The following is a 13,213-nucleotide window of genomic DNA, read 5'->3' as shown; positions in this document are numbered from 1 at the left end:
TCAAGAATACATGTAGGAAGACAAAAATATCCAGCACTCAAATCAGATAAGATTCCCTATATCTGGCATCCCAGAATTTTTTAAGTGAACAGAGCATCAGTGAACTGTGAGGCAACATATGTGTGAAGGGGTACCCAATGAGAAGAGGGACAGGAAAAGATATCTGAAGAAAGGCTCTGATACTCTAAGCAAAATGGCATAATATTGCTTAAAGGCAGATTATCTAAGTTACAGCTGTATACTGCTATAAATCCTAAAGGAACCATTAGAAAAAGAAAAAAGAAAGAGTTACAGCTATTCAGCCAACAAATGAAATCAATAAAAATGATTGGTGGGGGCAGGAGATGGATTACAAATGTTATGAATGAAAGGTGATGTCAGTAAAGATTCTGTAGGTATTAAAAGTAACCTTTTAATATTAGAAACAATATTTTGCCAATAAAAGCAACAACCAGGAAATGTATACACTTCTTGAAAGATACTAACAATCCAAGCTTATTCAAGAAGAAATGGATAATATGAATCACTTATGCCTGTTAAACAAATTGAATTTGTAATTAAACCCTTCCCATAAAGTAAATACCAGGCCCATATGAGTTCACCAGTGAATTTTGCCAAACACTTAATGAAGAAATAATACCAATTTTACATAAACTCTTCCAGAAAATGTAAAAGTGGAAACTATTTCACAACTCATTCTAAAAGAAAACCAAAGACATTGAGAAAAAAGAGAGAAAAAACTCTAAACCAATAGTCCTTGTGAATAGATATTCAAGCATTCTTTTTGAAAATTTTATTTTTGAATTGGTATAATTAATAATATGAGGGGGTTTCATTGTGATAATTTCATCCATGCTTACAGTGTACCTTCAACAAGATCAACCCCTCTGTTTTATTTCCATTTCTCCCCCTTACTCCCTTTTTCAAACAGTGTTTTGTGGGTGTCATTATGCTGTTTCATATGTATATATAAAGTGCACTTCGATCCTCTTCACCCTTAGTATCCTTTGCTTTCCCCCTCCCATCCCCCACTGCCCCCAAATAGTCCCCCATATACATTCATGTCCCATTATTATTATTATCTAGATCCAAACATTCTAAAGAAAATTTTAGTAAGTCAAATAAACAAAATATAAAAAGGCATAAATATCACAAACAAGTGAGGTTCATCTTAGGAATGTAAGGTTGTTTAATATTTTTAAATTAATATAATTCACTATTTGAACAAACTAAAAAAAAAATCATATCATCATTTCAATAGACTCAGCAAAAGTATGTAAAATCTAACATCCATTCCTACTTAAAAACAAAAATAAAACAAAACAGAATCTGTGGAAACAAGAAATAGAACAGGACTGGCAGAGTGGATCAAGTGGTAGAGCACCTGCCTAGCAAGCAACTTCATCAGCCTGGTAAATGCCATGTACTAGAAATCTACAACTCGCACCCGACTTAGTGATAAATGGCAAAATCTCTGTCCCTAAGATCTGGAATACGTCCAGGATGCCTGCTCACAGCATGTCTGTTCAACATTGTGTGGGGGTTCTAGACAGTGCAGTAAGGCAAGAAAAATAAGCATAGGGCTAACTGGAAGGTAAGTCCTGGAACATTCTTATTCCTTGAGATATTATAGTCTATATAGAAAGCCCAGTAGGGTCTACAAAATAAGCTACTGGAACTATCAAATGAGTTTTAAGATCAAACTACAAAAAGAATCAACCGTATTCCTATATCTTATAATGAACAACTGGAAATTGAAGTTTAAAAATAAAACATGCTAGAGTCACGTGTGGCAGGGCATGCCTCTAATCCCAACTGCTCACAAGGCAGAGATTGGGAGGATCACAGTTCAAAGCCAACCCTGGTAAAAAGTTAGTGAGACCCCCATCTCAACAAATAAGCTGGGTATGGTGACCCACGCCTAAAATCCCAGCTATGTGTGAGATATAGGTAGGAGGATTAAGGTCAGGGGCCAGCCCCTGACAAAACTTTGAGACCCTATTAAAAAAACTAAAGCAAAAAAGGGCTGGGTGTGTAGCTCAAGTGGCTGAGTGCTTGCCAAGCAAGCATGAGACCCTGAGTTCAAACCCCAGAAAAAAAGAAGAAAGAAGAAAACATGCCAAGGTACCAATTTAAAATAGCTAAGAATAAATCTGACAAAAGATGTGAAGGACCTATACACTAAAAAATTAAAAAGGATTACTCAAAGAAATTAAAGATCTAAGTAAAAAGAGATACGCCATATTCATGGGTCAGGAGACTGTTGTTAAGATGTCGATTCCACTCAAAGTGATATATGGATTGGATACAAGTCCACTCAAAAGCCAAGCAGACTTTTTCTTTTTAGAAATTAACAGCTCATCTTAAATTTCAGATGACAGATCAAAGAACTGTAACAGCCAAACCACACAAAGGAGAACAAAGCTGGACACTATTCTATCCAACTCCAAGGCTCATAGAGCCTTAGCCATTAAGCTGGTCGGAGACTGTGACATGGACAAACAGACCTGCGAAACAGAGCGGAGAATTCAGAAGAACATCCACACGTATTTGGACAACTCTTTTCAGCATAAGAACAAAGGCAATTTGGAGGAGACAGGTTAGTGTTCTCATCAGATATTTCTGAAACGACACCTTATACCATATACAAAAATTACTCAAAATGAAACAAAATTCATGAGTTCAAAAACATAAAACTTCTAGATGAAAGCACAGAATATCTTTGTGAGCCTGGGTTAGGTAATTATTCCTTATTTGATACCAGGAGCATGACCCATAAAAGAAAAAAACTTGATAAATTGGGCTTTATCAAGGTTACAAAACTGCTCTTCAAAAGATGCTGTTTAGAGAATGAAAAGACAGATTAGGAAAAAATATTTGTAATTGGTATATCTGATAAATACCTGTGTTCAAAATATAAAGAACTCTCAAAATTCAGTAATAAAAGACTGGGCTTGGTGGCTTAAGTCTGTAATCCTCTCTACTTGGGAGACAGAGAGTGAGAGGATTGAGATTTGAGGCCAGCCCAAGGAGAACGTTTGAGAGACAGCATTTATCCAAACGAATTCAAAACATCACCACAAAGACTTATACACAGCTGTTCAAAGTATCTTTGTTTTGTTTGTTTTTGAGAGAGGGTCTCGCTATGTAGCCCTGGCTGGCTTGGAACTCCTCCTGCCTCAGCCTACTAGGGCTGGGATTATAGCCCGGTACCACTGTGCCTGGCTAAATATCTTTATTTTTAATAGCCCAAACTGGAATCAACCTGAATGTCCAACAGTAAGTAAAGGTATAAAAAAAAAAAAAACCTCCCCAGAAATGATAAAGAATGAATTATTGATACATACCTCAAGAATAAACTTCAAATTAACTAGGTTGAGTAACAGAAGCCATTCTAAAGAAGAGAGAACCTGCCATATGATTTCATCTATATAATATTCTAGAAAGTGTGAGCAATATTGACAGGAGGGAGGGGACATGAAGGGGAAGAAAGGAAGGAGTACAAAGGGACACGAGGAGACATTTGGACAATGGATATACTCATTATTTTGATTTTGATGACCAGTACACACGTCAGTTACATCTGGATAAAGCTGACTCTTAAAGGGTATGAGACAGAAAGGCTATCTGTGTAGTGTAAAGTTCTACCCCCCCCCCACGACAATGATTACAAAGGCAAAAAAACTAGTATCTTTATACATGCTCCAGAAACAGCAGGCCCTACCAAGAGATCAATGCTAACACAACCAGAATAGGACACCATGGACCTCCTGATGTGCTGCATCGAGAAGGTCACAATCTCATTTGTGTGATATCCTTGCCAAAAATGTGTAATCTAAACCGAATTATGCAAAACATCAGACTAAGAATACCTGGTTTGAAGTGGAGTGGCTCAAGCAGTAGAGCACCTGCCTAGCAAGTGTGAGACCCTGAGTTCAAGCCCAGTACTGCCAAAAAAATTTTTAATGCCCCAAAAACTGTTGAAATAGCCATAAGAAGGGGACTAAGGTAGAAAGGAAAAAAATGGAGGAGATGAACCAATTCGGGTTACAATACATATATACATGGAGATGTCATAAGGCAACTCCCTTTATAGCTATCTTAAGCAGACAAAAATGCCATTTTGTCTTTTACAAAAATGGAGAACAGGAGGGTGGAACTGGTCCTGTCTGGGGGATTGGTACCTGTGGAAGGGGGGAGGATGTGGGGAAATGGTGAAGGAGGGTGAATATAGTGCAAATACTGTATACACATGTATGTAAGTGAAAAAATGAGACTTGTTGAAACTATTCCAGGAATGAAGGGAGGGTGATAAAAGAGAATGATGGAGGGGGTGAATTCAACTATGATATATTGTAAGAATTTGTGACATTGTAAATGTCACAATGTACCCCAGCACAATAATTTTAAAAAGTCTTAAAAAAGAAAATATCTGATTTGAAAATAAATGAAGGTCATCATCAAAAAAAATTAAGTAATTAGCATTATTCCTTAAAAGAACCAAGGTCATGAAAGACAAGACAGACCCGAGCAACTGCAAAAGCTTGAGGAGACTAAGGGGAAATGATGCTGAGTGACGTCAGGCCTCACAGTGGGTCCTATACCAGAAGAGGACATTTGGAGGACAAGAGGCAAAATTCAAATAAGTTGTATTGCCTAGTTAATAATAGTATATCAATGTTAATTTCCCATTTTCTGCAATTGTATAAAAATGGGGGAGTTACATGAAGGGTACTGGGGAATAGACACTGTACTTTTTTTGTAAATTTTTGTAAGTCTAAAATTATTACAAAAGTTTAGAAAGTGAGAGCAAAACAAAGACATTTTCGGACAAAACAAAAGCTGAGGGAAGCTGCCACCGTAGACTTGAGCTATGAAGAAATGTGCTAATGGAAATTCTTCAGGAAAGGGTAATAATACCAGAGGGAGTCCCAGACCTACACAGAATAGTGAAGTGTGCTGGGACAGGCAAATATATGGAAAGTATAAAAGACAAATATACTTTGTTTTAGTTTCTTCAAGATATTCAACTTTTTGCCAGGTGTGGTGGTACATACCTGTAATCCCAGCACTTGGGAGGCTGGCAAAGGAAGACCATGAGTTTGAGGCCAGCCTTGGCTACATAGCAGGACACAATCTCAAAATACAAGAAAAATAATAATAATTAGCTTTTCAAAGCATAAGTAAGCATGCATTGTGGGGTTAGTAAGAAATAAAATATGTGACAGGAGCACAAAATAGAATAAGGGTGGGAATAAAATATGCTTAGATTTTGCTCAAAATAAGTAATACTTGAAGGTAAATATGCCAAGTTAAGGATGTATTGTAAATCCTAGATTCTAGGATTAAGATAAAAACTAAAAACATTTTAAAAATAGGTATAGCTAATAAACCCAAAGAGGAGATAAAATAAAACCTCAAAATATTCACTTAATCTATACAAAATAAATGGAACAGAAATGGTAAGATGGTAAATGGTAAGACTTGAATCTAGCACATTCCACATTAAGTATAAATGGAATACACATGCTAACTAAAAGACAGAGATTGCCAAGCTGGATAAGTGCAAGACAAGAAAAACTCTATAAAAATGCAGATAAGTTGAAAGTAGAAGAATGGTAAAAGCCATTATCACGTACATAGTAAGCCAGAGAAAACTGGAGGGTGCCATGTAAATTTCAGACACAGTAGACTTCAGGACAAGGAAAGTTACTTTATAAGGAAGTCACATTACAAAGCTAACAACAGAGCTTCAAAGTTTATGAGGAAGCCACTAACAGAACTGACAGGAGAAACAGACAGTCACAAATGGAGTTGTAAACTTCTCCCTTAACTCAGGAACTGGGAGAACGAGTAGGCAGTAAATTAGTAAGGAAGATGAAACGCTACCAAGAACCGACTTGATCCAGCCAGCATTTATAGGATGCTACATCAACGACTTCAATGCAAATTATTTTAAGTGCACACAAAACATTCACCAGGATAGACAGTATATGTACCATAAGAAAATCATCAGCAAATTTAAAGGAATTGAGATGAAGAATATACTTTGGCTGGGCATGTGGTGCACGTCTGTAATCCCAGCTATGCAGGAGGCAGAGGTGGAGGATCATGGTTCCAGACCAAGACAAAAAAGTTATCAAAGGAGGGCACAGTGGCTCACGCTTATAATCTCAGCTACCCACGAGGTGGCAATTGGGAGGCTCAAGGTTCAAGGTCAGCCCAGGCAAACAGTTAGTGGAATCCCATCTCAACTCAGAGTGGGGGTATGCACCTCTCATCCCAGCTACATGGGAAGTGGTCCAGGCCAGTCCTGGCATAAGAGTAAGACCCTATTAGAAAACTAATTAAAGCAAAAAGAGCTGGGAGTATGGTTCAGTGATAGAGTGCCTGCCTAACAAGCACAAGTCCCAGAGTTCAAACCCCAGTACTACCAAATAATAATAATTAGCAATACCAATAATAATAAGATAATGAGACCCTATCTCTAAAAAGCTGGGTATGGTGGTTCATGTCTATAATCTCAGCAACTTGGGAGGTATACGTAGGAGGTAGGAGGACCATAGTCTGTGGACAGCCCTGGACAAAAGTGAGACCCTATCTAAAAAACAAACTGAAGCAAAAAGAGCTGAAGGCATGGCTCAAGTGGCAGAGCACTTACCTAACAAGTGCAGAGCCCTGAGTTAAAACCCTAGTACAGTCCCCCACATATATACTTTCTGATACTAACAAAATTAAATTAGAAATTAAGAACAATATAACAGCTTTGAAAAAATCTCAAAATAGAACAACACATTTCTAAGTAACCCATGGGCACAAGAGAAATCCCAAGGGTTTTAGGGATTACTTTGAACCAAATGTACTGAAAATACAATGTATAAAAGTTCTGAAATGCATTGGAAACAGTGCTTCAGGGAAAATTTTTTGCTTAAGGTCTAAAAGTCAGTTGTCTTAGGTTTCTCCTTTAAAAGTTAGAGAAAGAAGAACAAAGTAAATTGAAAAGAAGTAGGAGAAAAGAATTTAAATGAAAATAATAACAAAACAGAATCAATGATAAAACAGACAAATATAGAAATGGTGAAATACTAAGTTGGTTCTTTGGAAAAATCAATAAAATTAACAAACCCTTAATTAGACTGGATCATTTAAAAAGAGAGAAACACAAACCAACAAAGCACTATTATTTGAAATTTTTCATGGGAATAGATCAGACAACTTAAATAATTCTTTGGAAGGTACAAATTACTTATATCCTTTGAAAAATGAGCCTGTGACCTTAAATATTCCTCAAAAGAAAGCCTCGTGCCCAAATACCTTTGAATCTTGTCAAACATTTAAGAAATAATACCAAAATTTTCAGCCAAGCAGAGAAAGAAGCATTTGCCAACTCATTTAATAAGCTGTCTTTATCCCAATCCCAAAACCAAACAGACATGGCATATCAGCCGCTCTCACGATCAAAGACACAAAAATCCCTAGCGAAATATTGTGAAGAGAATTTGTCGGTATACAAAGAGGATATTAACCAAGTGAAATTCATATCAGAAATGCAACATTTAAAAAAATCACTCAGTGCAGAATTGCACTCCCAAAACCAGGAGAAAAACCCTAAGATGGTTTAAATAAATGCAGAAGAGCCAATGACAAGGTCAAGCACTTGAGTCAGAATGAGAACTTTTTGGAAATTGTACACAGTAGAACCTGCCTTGCCCCGATTAAGGGCATGTAGGAACAAGCTGTGGCCATGCCACCTGCCACGGTGACAGGGTGAAAGGCTGAGGCCCCTGCTCAGTCCCAGTCCACATTGCATGGGAGGTCCCAGCCACTGCGATTTAAGAAAGATACACAAACAAAAAAGAAATAGCTTAGGCAAATGGACTAGAAAAAATAAATAAAATACATTTATTCACAGATAAATTGACTGCATACATAGAAAATCCTAAAAAAAAAATTCTGGAACTAATAAAAAATGTTGAGCAAGGTCATTTTATGTAAGGTCAAAATTAAAAAGTCAATTGGTGTCTATATACTAGGCACAAACCTATTGGAAAATGAAACTCAAAGTACAATTTATAGTGGCATAAAACACTAAATATTTATTAAGGGATACGTTTAACAACATATCTGCTGCAAAAATTACAAAACATTGCTGAGACATTGGAGACAAAAGTCGTGGATTAGCTGACTCAGCACTGCTAAGATGTCCCCATCTCCACAGACTCACCTGTGGCACCAAAACCCCATCAGGCTCCTTGCAGAAAATGACAAAATGATTAGAGAATGTGTAGGAAAATGCAATGGCCCTGTAAGAGCCAAAACAACTCTGAAGATAAACAAAGTAGGCAGACTTACATTACTACATTTCAAGACTTGTTACAAAGCTACAGTGATCATGGTAAGATGGGATTTTGACATAAAACAAACATTTGGGTAAACAGAACAAAATAGAGAACCTAGAAAGAGAACAAAACATACATGGTTTTGTCAAGAAACTACCTTGACAAAGACATCAAGATAGTTGTGTCCAAAAAGTACATGAAAAGATACTTAATGTCTAGTCATCAAGAAGGTATAAATTAACACCATAAAAAGATACAGGTGAAGTTGCTGGGTGTGGTGACATATGTCTATAATCCCAGCACTCAGGAGATGGAGGCAGGAGGATTGCAAATTTAAGGATAGTCTGGGCTACACAGTAAGTCCCTGTTTAAAAAAAGAAAAGGAAAGGATGGGGAGGGAGGGAAGTGAAGGGGAGGAAGAAGAAAGGAAGGGAGGAGGGAGGGAGGGAGGGAGGAAGGAAGGAAGTGTACAAAAACTATAGTTCTGATGTTGGTGCGATATAAAGTGCATCAACTTTGGAATTTCTTATAAGAAGTTTGGGAATTTCTTACAAAGTTAAACATACACATATCACATGATCCAAAAATGCCACTCTAAGTATGACCCAAGAGAAACATGTATCTACAAAATAACCTGGGTTAAGCATGGCAGCTGTACATCTAACATCCCCAAACTGGAAAGAACCCACCAAGCACTGAACAGATAAAGACAGTGTGGTATACCCATACAATGGGACAATTCAGCAATAAAAATACAACAAACATGGGTAAATCTCAAAACCGTAATTCTAAGGGGGAAAAAGACTCAAGAGAGTACATACTATCCAAGTCTACTTACATGAATTTCGTGTGTGTGTGGGGGGGGGGGGCGGGGGCGAGGGGTACAGGGGATTGAACACAGGTCTGGAGCTTGCTAGGCAATTCTACCTCTTGAGCTACGCCCCCAGTCCTTTAAGGGTTTTTTTTTTTTTTTTAGTTTAGTGTTCAGATAGGTTCTGACAATAACTTAGCCCAGGCCAGCCTCAAATCATGATCTTTCTGTCTCTGCCTTCCCAGTAGCTGGGATTACAGCTGTGCACCACACTGCTTTGCACCACACTGCTTTGCCATAGAAAATCAGTCCATGGGAATGCAGGCCAGCAGTTGGCTGGGGAGACAACCGAGGGAGCTGACTGCAAAGAGGCATGGAGGGTGAGGGTCACGCCCTTGTCACTTACTAGATTTGGGTGCAGTTGGATCTCAGTTAGTTGTAGCCATGGGAAGGAAAGGAATTCCACATGGTGAGAGTGGGGTGAGCCAAGCCACAGGAGTGAGTACAGGGAATGGCTAATAGATATTTCTAAATTAATTTTATTGGAGCATAATTCACATGCCATAAAATGCATCCAGTTGAAGTTAATAGTTGAATGGATTTTTTTAAATGTATATAGATCCATGTGACCACCATCTCATAGAGTGCTTCCTTTAAAAAAATATCACTTCAAACTGTTTTCATATTTAATAAATTGAAGTTTTATTAAAGGTTTTCAAATTCAATATTAAAACCAAACCAATATGGAAGCAACAAAATAGACTATGAAGACCATAGACCTTGGAGTCAGCTCTAGATTTAAGTCCTACTTCTTGAGCAGGTCACTTAATGTCCCAAAGCATAATCACCCCCTCGTCCACAGTTTTGGTGTGGACTGTGGAACTTGCCAAAGGATTTGAAAGGGTCCTAAATGAATCTGTTAAAAGACTAAACAAAAAGGCCGTGTTGAGTTCTGCTTCCTTCCTATCCCTATCTCACAATCAGTGGTGAAGGCTTCCAGGTATTTCACCCTCAAATATTGCTTCTGACTGGAATGGGTGGACCATTTGAGAATTGATTCTGGAACAAATTTAAAGCAGAAAACTTAAAGGGTTTTCCCCTCAGGTGTTCAGACCTGCTACCTGGTCCTTAAACAGAGTCTGACAACCCCACATTTCATACCATTGGAAGTTGGGAGGCCCCTCCCCTAAGGTTCTCTCAATGGCCCTATTTCACTCACAGGCACTCCACCTGCTCCATCTCCCTGGCTCACCAGTGCCCTGACTCCATGATCCAGTCCTAACAGCAGTCTGTCTTCTCACGTCAAGACTCACTTCTGCAGTTAACCTGTCACCCTCCCTGTTCAACTCTGCCTTGATGGCTGCCAACATTCACTGAACAGGTATCATCCTCTTATTCAGGCTCAGCTTTCTGGGGTCCCCTTGGCCCAGATCCCAGCACACAGGACCCAGGACACAATCACAGCGGCAAGCATAAATAATTCAAGGGTCACGGGGATGATGTGCCGTCTACCTGAGCGACAAAGAGCTGGAACTCATCAGGCAGAATCCATGAGCGAGGGTAGAAGTTGTACTCTTCGGGGAAGAGACTCTGCATGATCCTCACGGCTCTGCTCAGAGTAATTTTACGCACCATCTCCGTCATGCCTGGGGGAAAAGAAGCTGTGAGGTTTGAACAACCATGGGCTCCCAGCTATGAAGAAGCCATTATTGGGGGACTTTTAAAACCACCCACCCACCATGGTCACTTTTGCAGGCAGCATTTAAAAACAGGTATGAGTTGTTCCCCACAGTGGTGACTCATGGTTTGGCCAGACCTACCAAATTAATGAAAACAGATGGATTCTTTTTTGTCTTATAAAAAATGAAGCCTCTGTTTGAATAGATGAGTTTTCACCTAGTTTATCATTCTAATATCACCCTCATGGGTAAATGGATAGAGAAGCATTTCTATCTTGCACTTAAATCTTAATACCCGCTTTAATTTTGGGGCCAGCACACATATTTCTGGAATTTCTTCTATCTTGTACCCTAGAGAATATTATCTGGTAGACTCTGACGACATTATAAGAAGCTTAATTAAATTGGTTTGTTTTAATCTTTCATGGATATTAAAGGTATAAAGTAGAAAAAAACACACCTTTCAGCATAAAATATGTCTCCTTGAATCAAGGTCAGGAAGTATGAAGAATACTACAGCGTAGTTTATAGTTTGGGGCAGGGGATGCAATCCATAGGAATTCTTCAGTATAAGTGCCGACATTGACATTGATCAGCTCTCATTAATATGCCCCGGGGGGGGGGAGATTGAAAAATATTTTTAAAAATACTTTTAAAAAGAGTGGTGGGTTTTTGTTTTTTATAACATCATTAGTAACTAACAAGAAAAGAAACTGAGCATATATCTTAGCAAATTCTGTGATGTAGGTTAAAAAAAAAACACTGCAAAATTTAATCTGCCTATTTCTTAAGGCAAACGTCTCTGCTAAAAAATGGATGCTAAAAATAGACTTGACCCTGAAAGAGACTAAACAGTTCCATGACTGACACTGGAAATTTGCTTAGCAGAGTTATTTTTCACAGAAAGCACAGAGTCCCATATCAACTTGGCATGTCCAAATTATCACACGTTTCAAATGGGCCCCCATGTTCAGCAAGCAAAAGAACATCTGAGGAGGAGGGTTTGGATAACCCATTTCTTGCTTCCCTCAGCATATTAAAAACAGCAATAAATCTAAATATTGACACTTCAAGAAGTCAATGCCGGGTTCTTAGTTCCTGTTTAAAGGATATAGAGCAGGTTAGGTGAGTAATAAAGGGCTTAAAAGGCAGCAATAAAAACTGCTCTGATGTGGTCTCTTCTATATTAAAGAAAACACACCAAGGACACTTTCTTGAGCTTCCCAAGAAACAAGTCTGGAAAATGATAGCTCTTGTCTTTTACCTCCCCACAAAATTAGAATAAGTTATAGATCCTGGAGCTCAACACAAAATAACAAAGCAAAATTTCAATTTGTTTCCAAGCTTTTTACTTGTATTGACTAACTTTTAGTTACAGTATTAAGTGGAAAACCTTGCAAACTAACTCTCATAGAGCACACCTCTTACCAAGTAGATGATGGCTCCTGACCAAACAGTGTGGTGGCATTTCTGCATTTTAGTGGCTTTGTGACAGGGTCTCTTTTAGAAACCCCTCAGAAGATCAGAAGGGCTCACACAACGCAGACAGAGGTGCTATGAGTACAGGGTGGGGGTGGGGAACAGTTTTCTTGACAGTCAATGTCCAGTCAATTGAGTAACTTCATTTTATATCTGCAAGAGCTCCTTTTGTACTGTGCATCCTCAGTGCCCCCATCAGCTAACAGATCTGGTTTCCAAGTTCACTTTTGTGTCTCCAGGAAGTTCTCCACTACCAAAAGCCCACTTCAGAAGTGGTCGATGTCACTGCTTATGGCCACAGACACTTCCTACCCTCAGGCTAGAGACGGTTCAGTCCCTAATTCAGTTAAAATATAACAGTATATTTAGACAAAGAAATTACCCATAGAAAAGTTAATAAAATCTTATGTGCTGACACAAGGCAAATTTCTTCCGTATGCATATCCAAAAGTTCTCAGTTTATGCTGCACTCAAGTGTCTATACTCGCCCAGCACATCCACCAGAACTGACTCCAAGTCACGTACATGCATAGGATATGCATTTTCAGAATAAGGGGGTATATGAGATTCAGATGATAAACTTGGACATAATTGGAGTCAAAGGACATATGGTTCTGGAATCACCCCACTGCTGAGAATTACTATCTGTCATAGGGTGGCAGTGCTGTTCCTCTACCCCACAGGTTTCAGAGCCTGCTTTGTCATTACAGCTAATTAGTTGCTGTGGGTAAAACAAACATGCAAAAAATGACACGCTCCAGTCACTATTTCATGCAGAATTCAGGATGGGGCAAACTTGCTTCTTTGGAATGAATATTCTCTTATCACCTTTCATAAAACTAGTCCTTTGAGTACCTCTCTCTATATATTTCCCATTTGTTTTCCAAGTGTAGACCTATGGTTCC

General features: G+C 38.5%; 1 protein-coding gene across 3 annotated transcripts in view; it reads right to left on the bottom strand.

Annotated features, from left to right (window-relative positions):
- Positions 1-13,213, bottom strand: part of Ttll11 (tubulin tyrosine ligase like 11) — a 224,062-nt gene that overhangs the window by 170,756 nt on the left and 40,093 nt on the right. For all 3 annotated transcript variants that reach the window (XM_020173109.2, XM_074051079.1, XM_074051080.1), the window contains exon 3: positions 10,663-10,796. In XM_020173109.2, the coding sequence (XP_020028698.2) occupies positions 10,663-10,796 (134 nt within the window). The remainder of the gene's footprint in view (positions 1-10,662; positions 10,797-13,213) is intronic.

This window comes from Castor canadensis, chromosome 13 (assembly GCF_047511655.1).
Source record: "Castor canadensis chromosome 13, mCasCan1.hap1v2, whole genome shotgun sequence".
NCBI lineage: Eukaryota > Metazoa > Chordata > Mammalia > Rodentia > Castoridae > Castor > Castor canadensis.
Note: the sequence above shows the minus strand (reverse complement) of the source record. Positions and strands in the feature narration are given on the sequence as shown.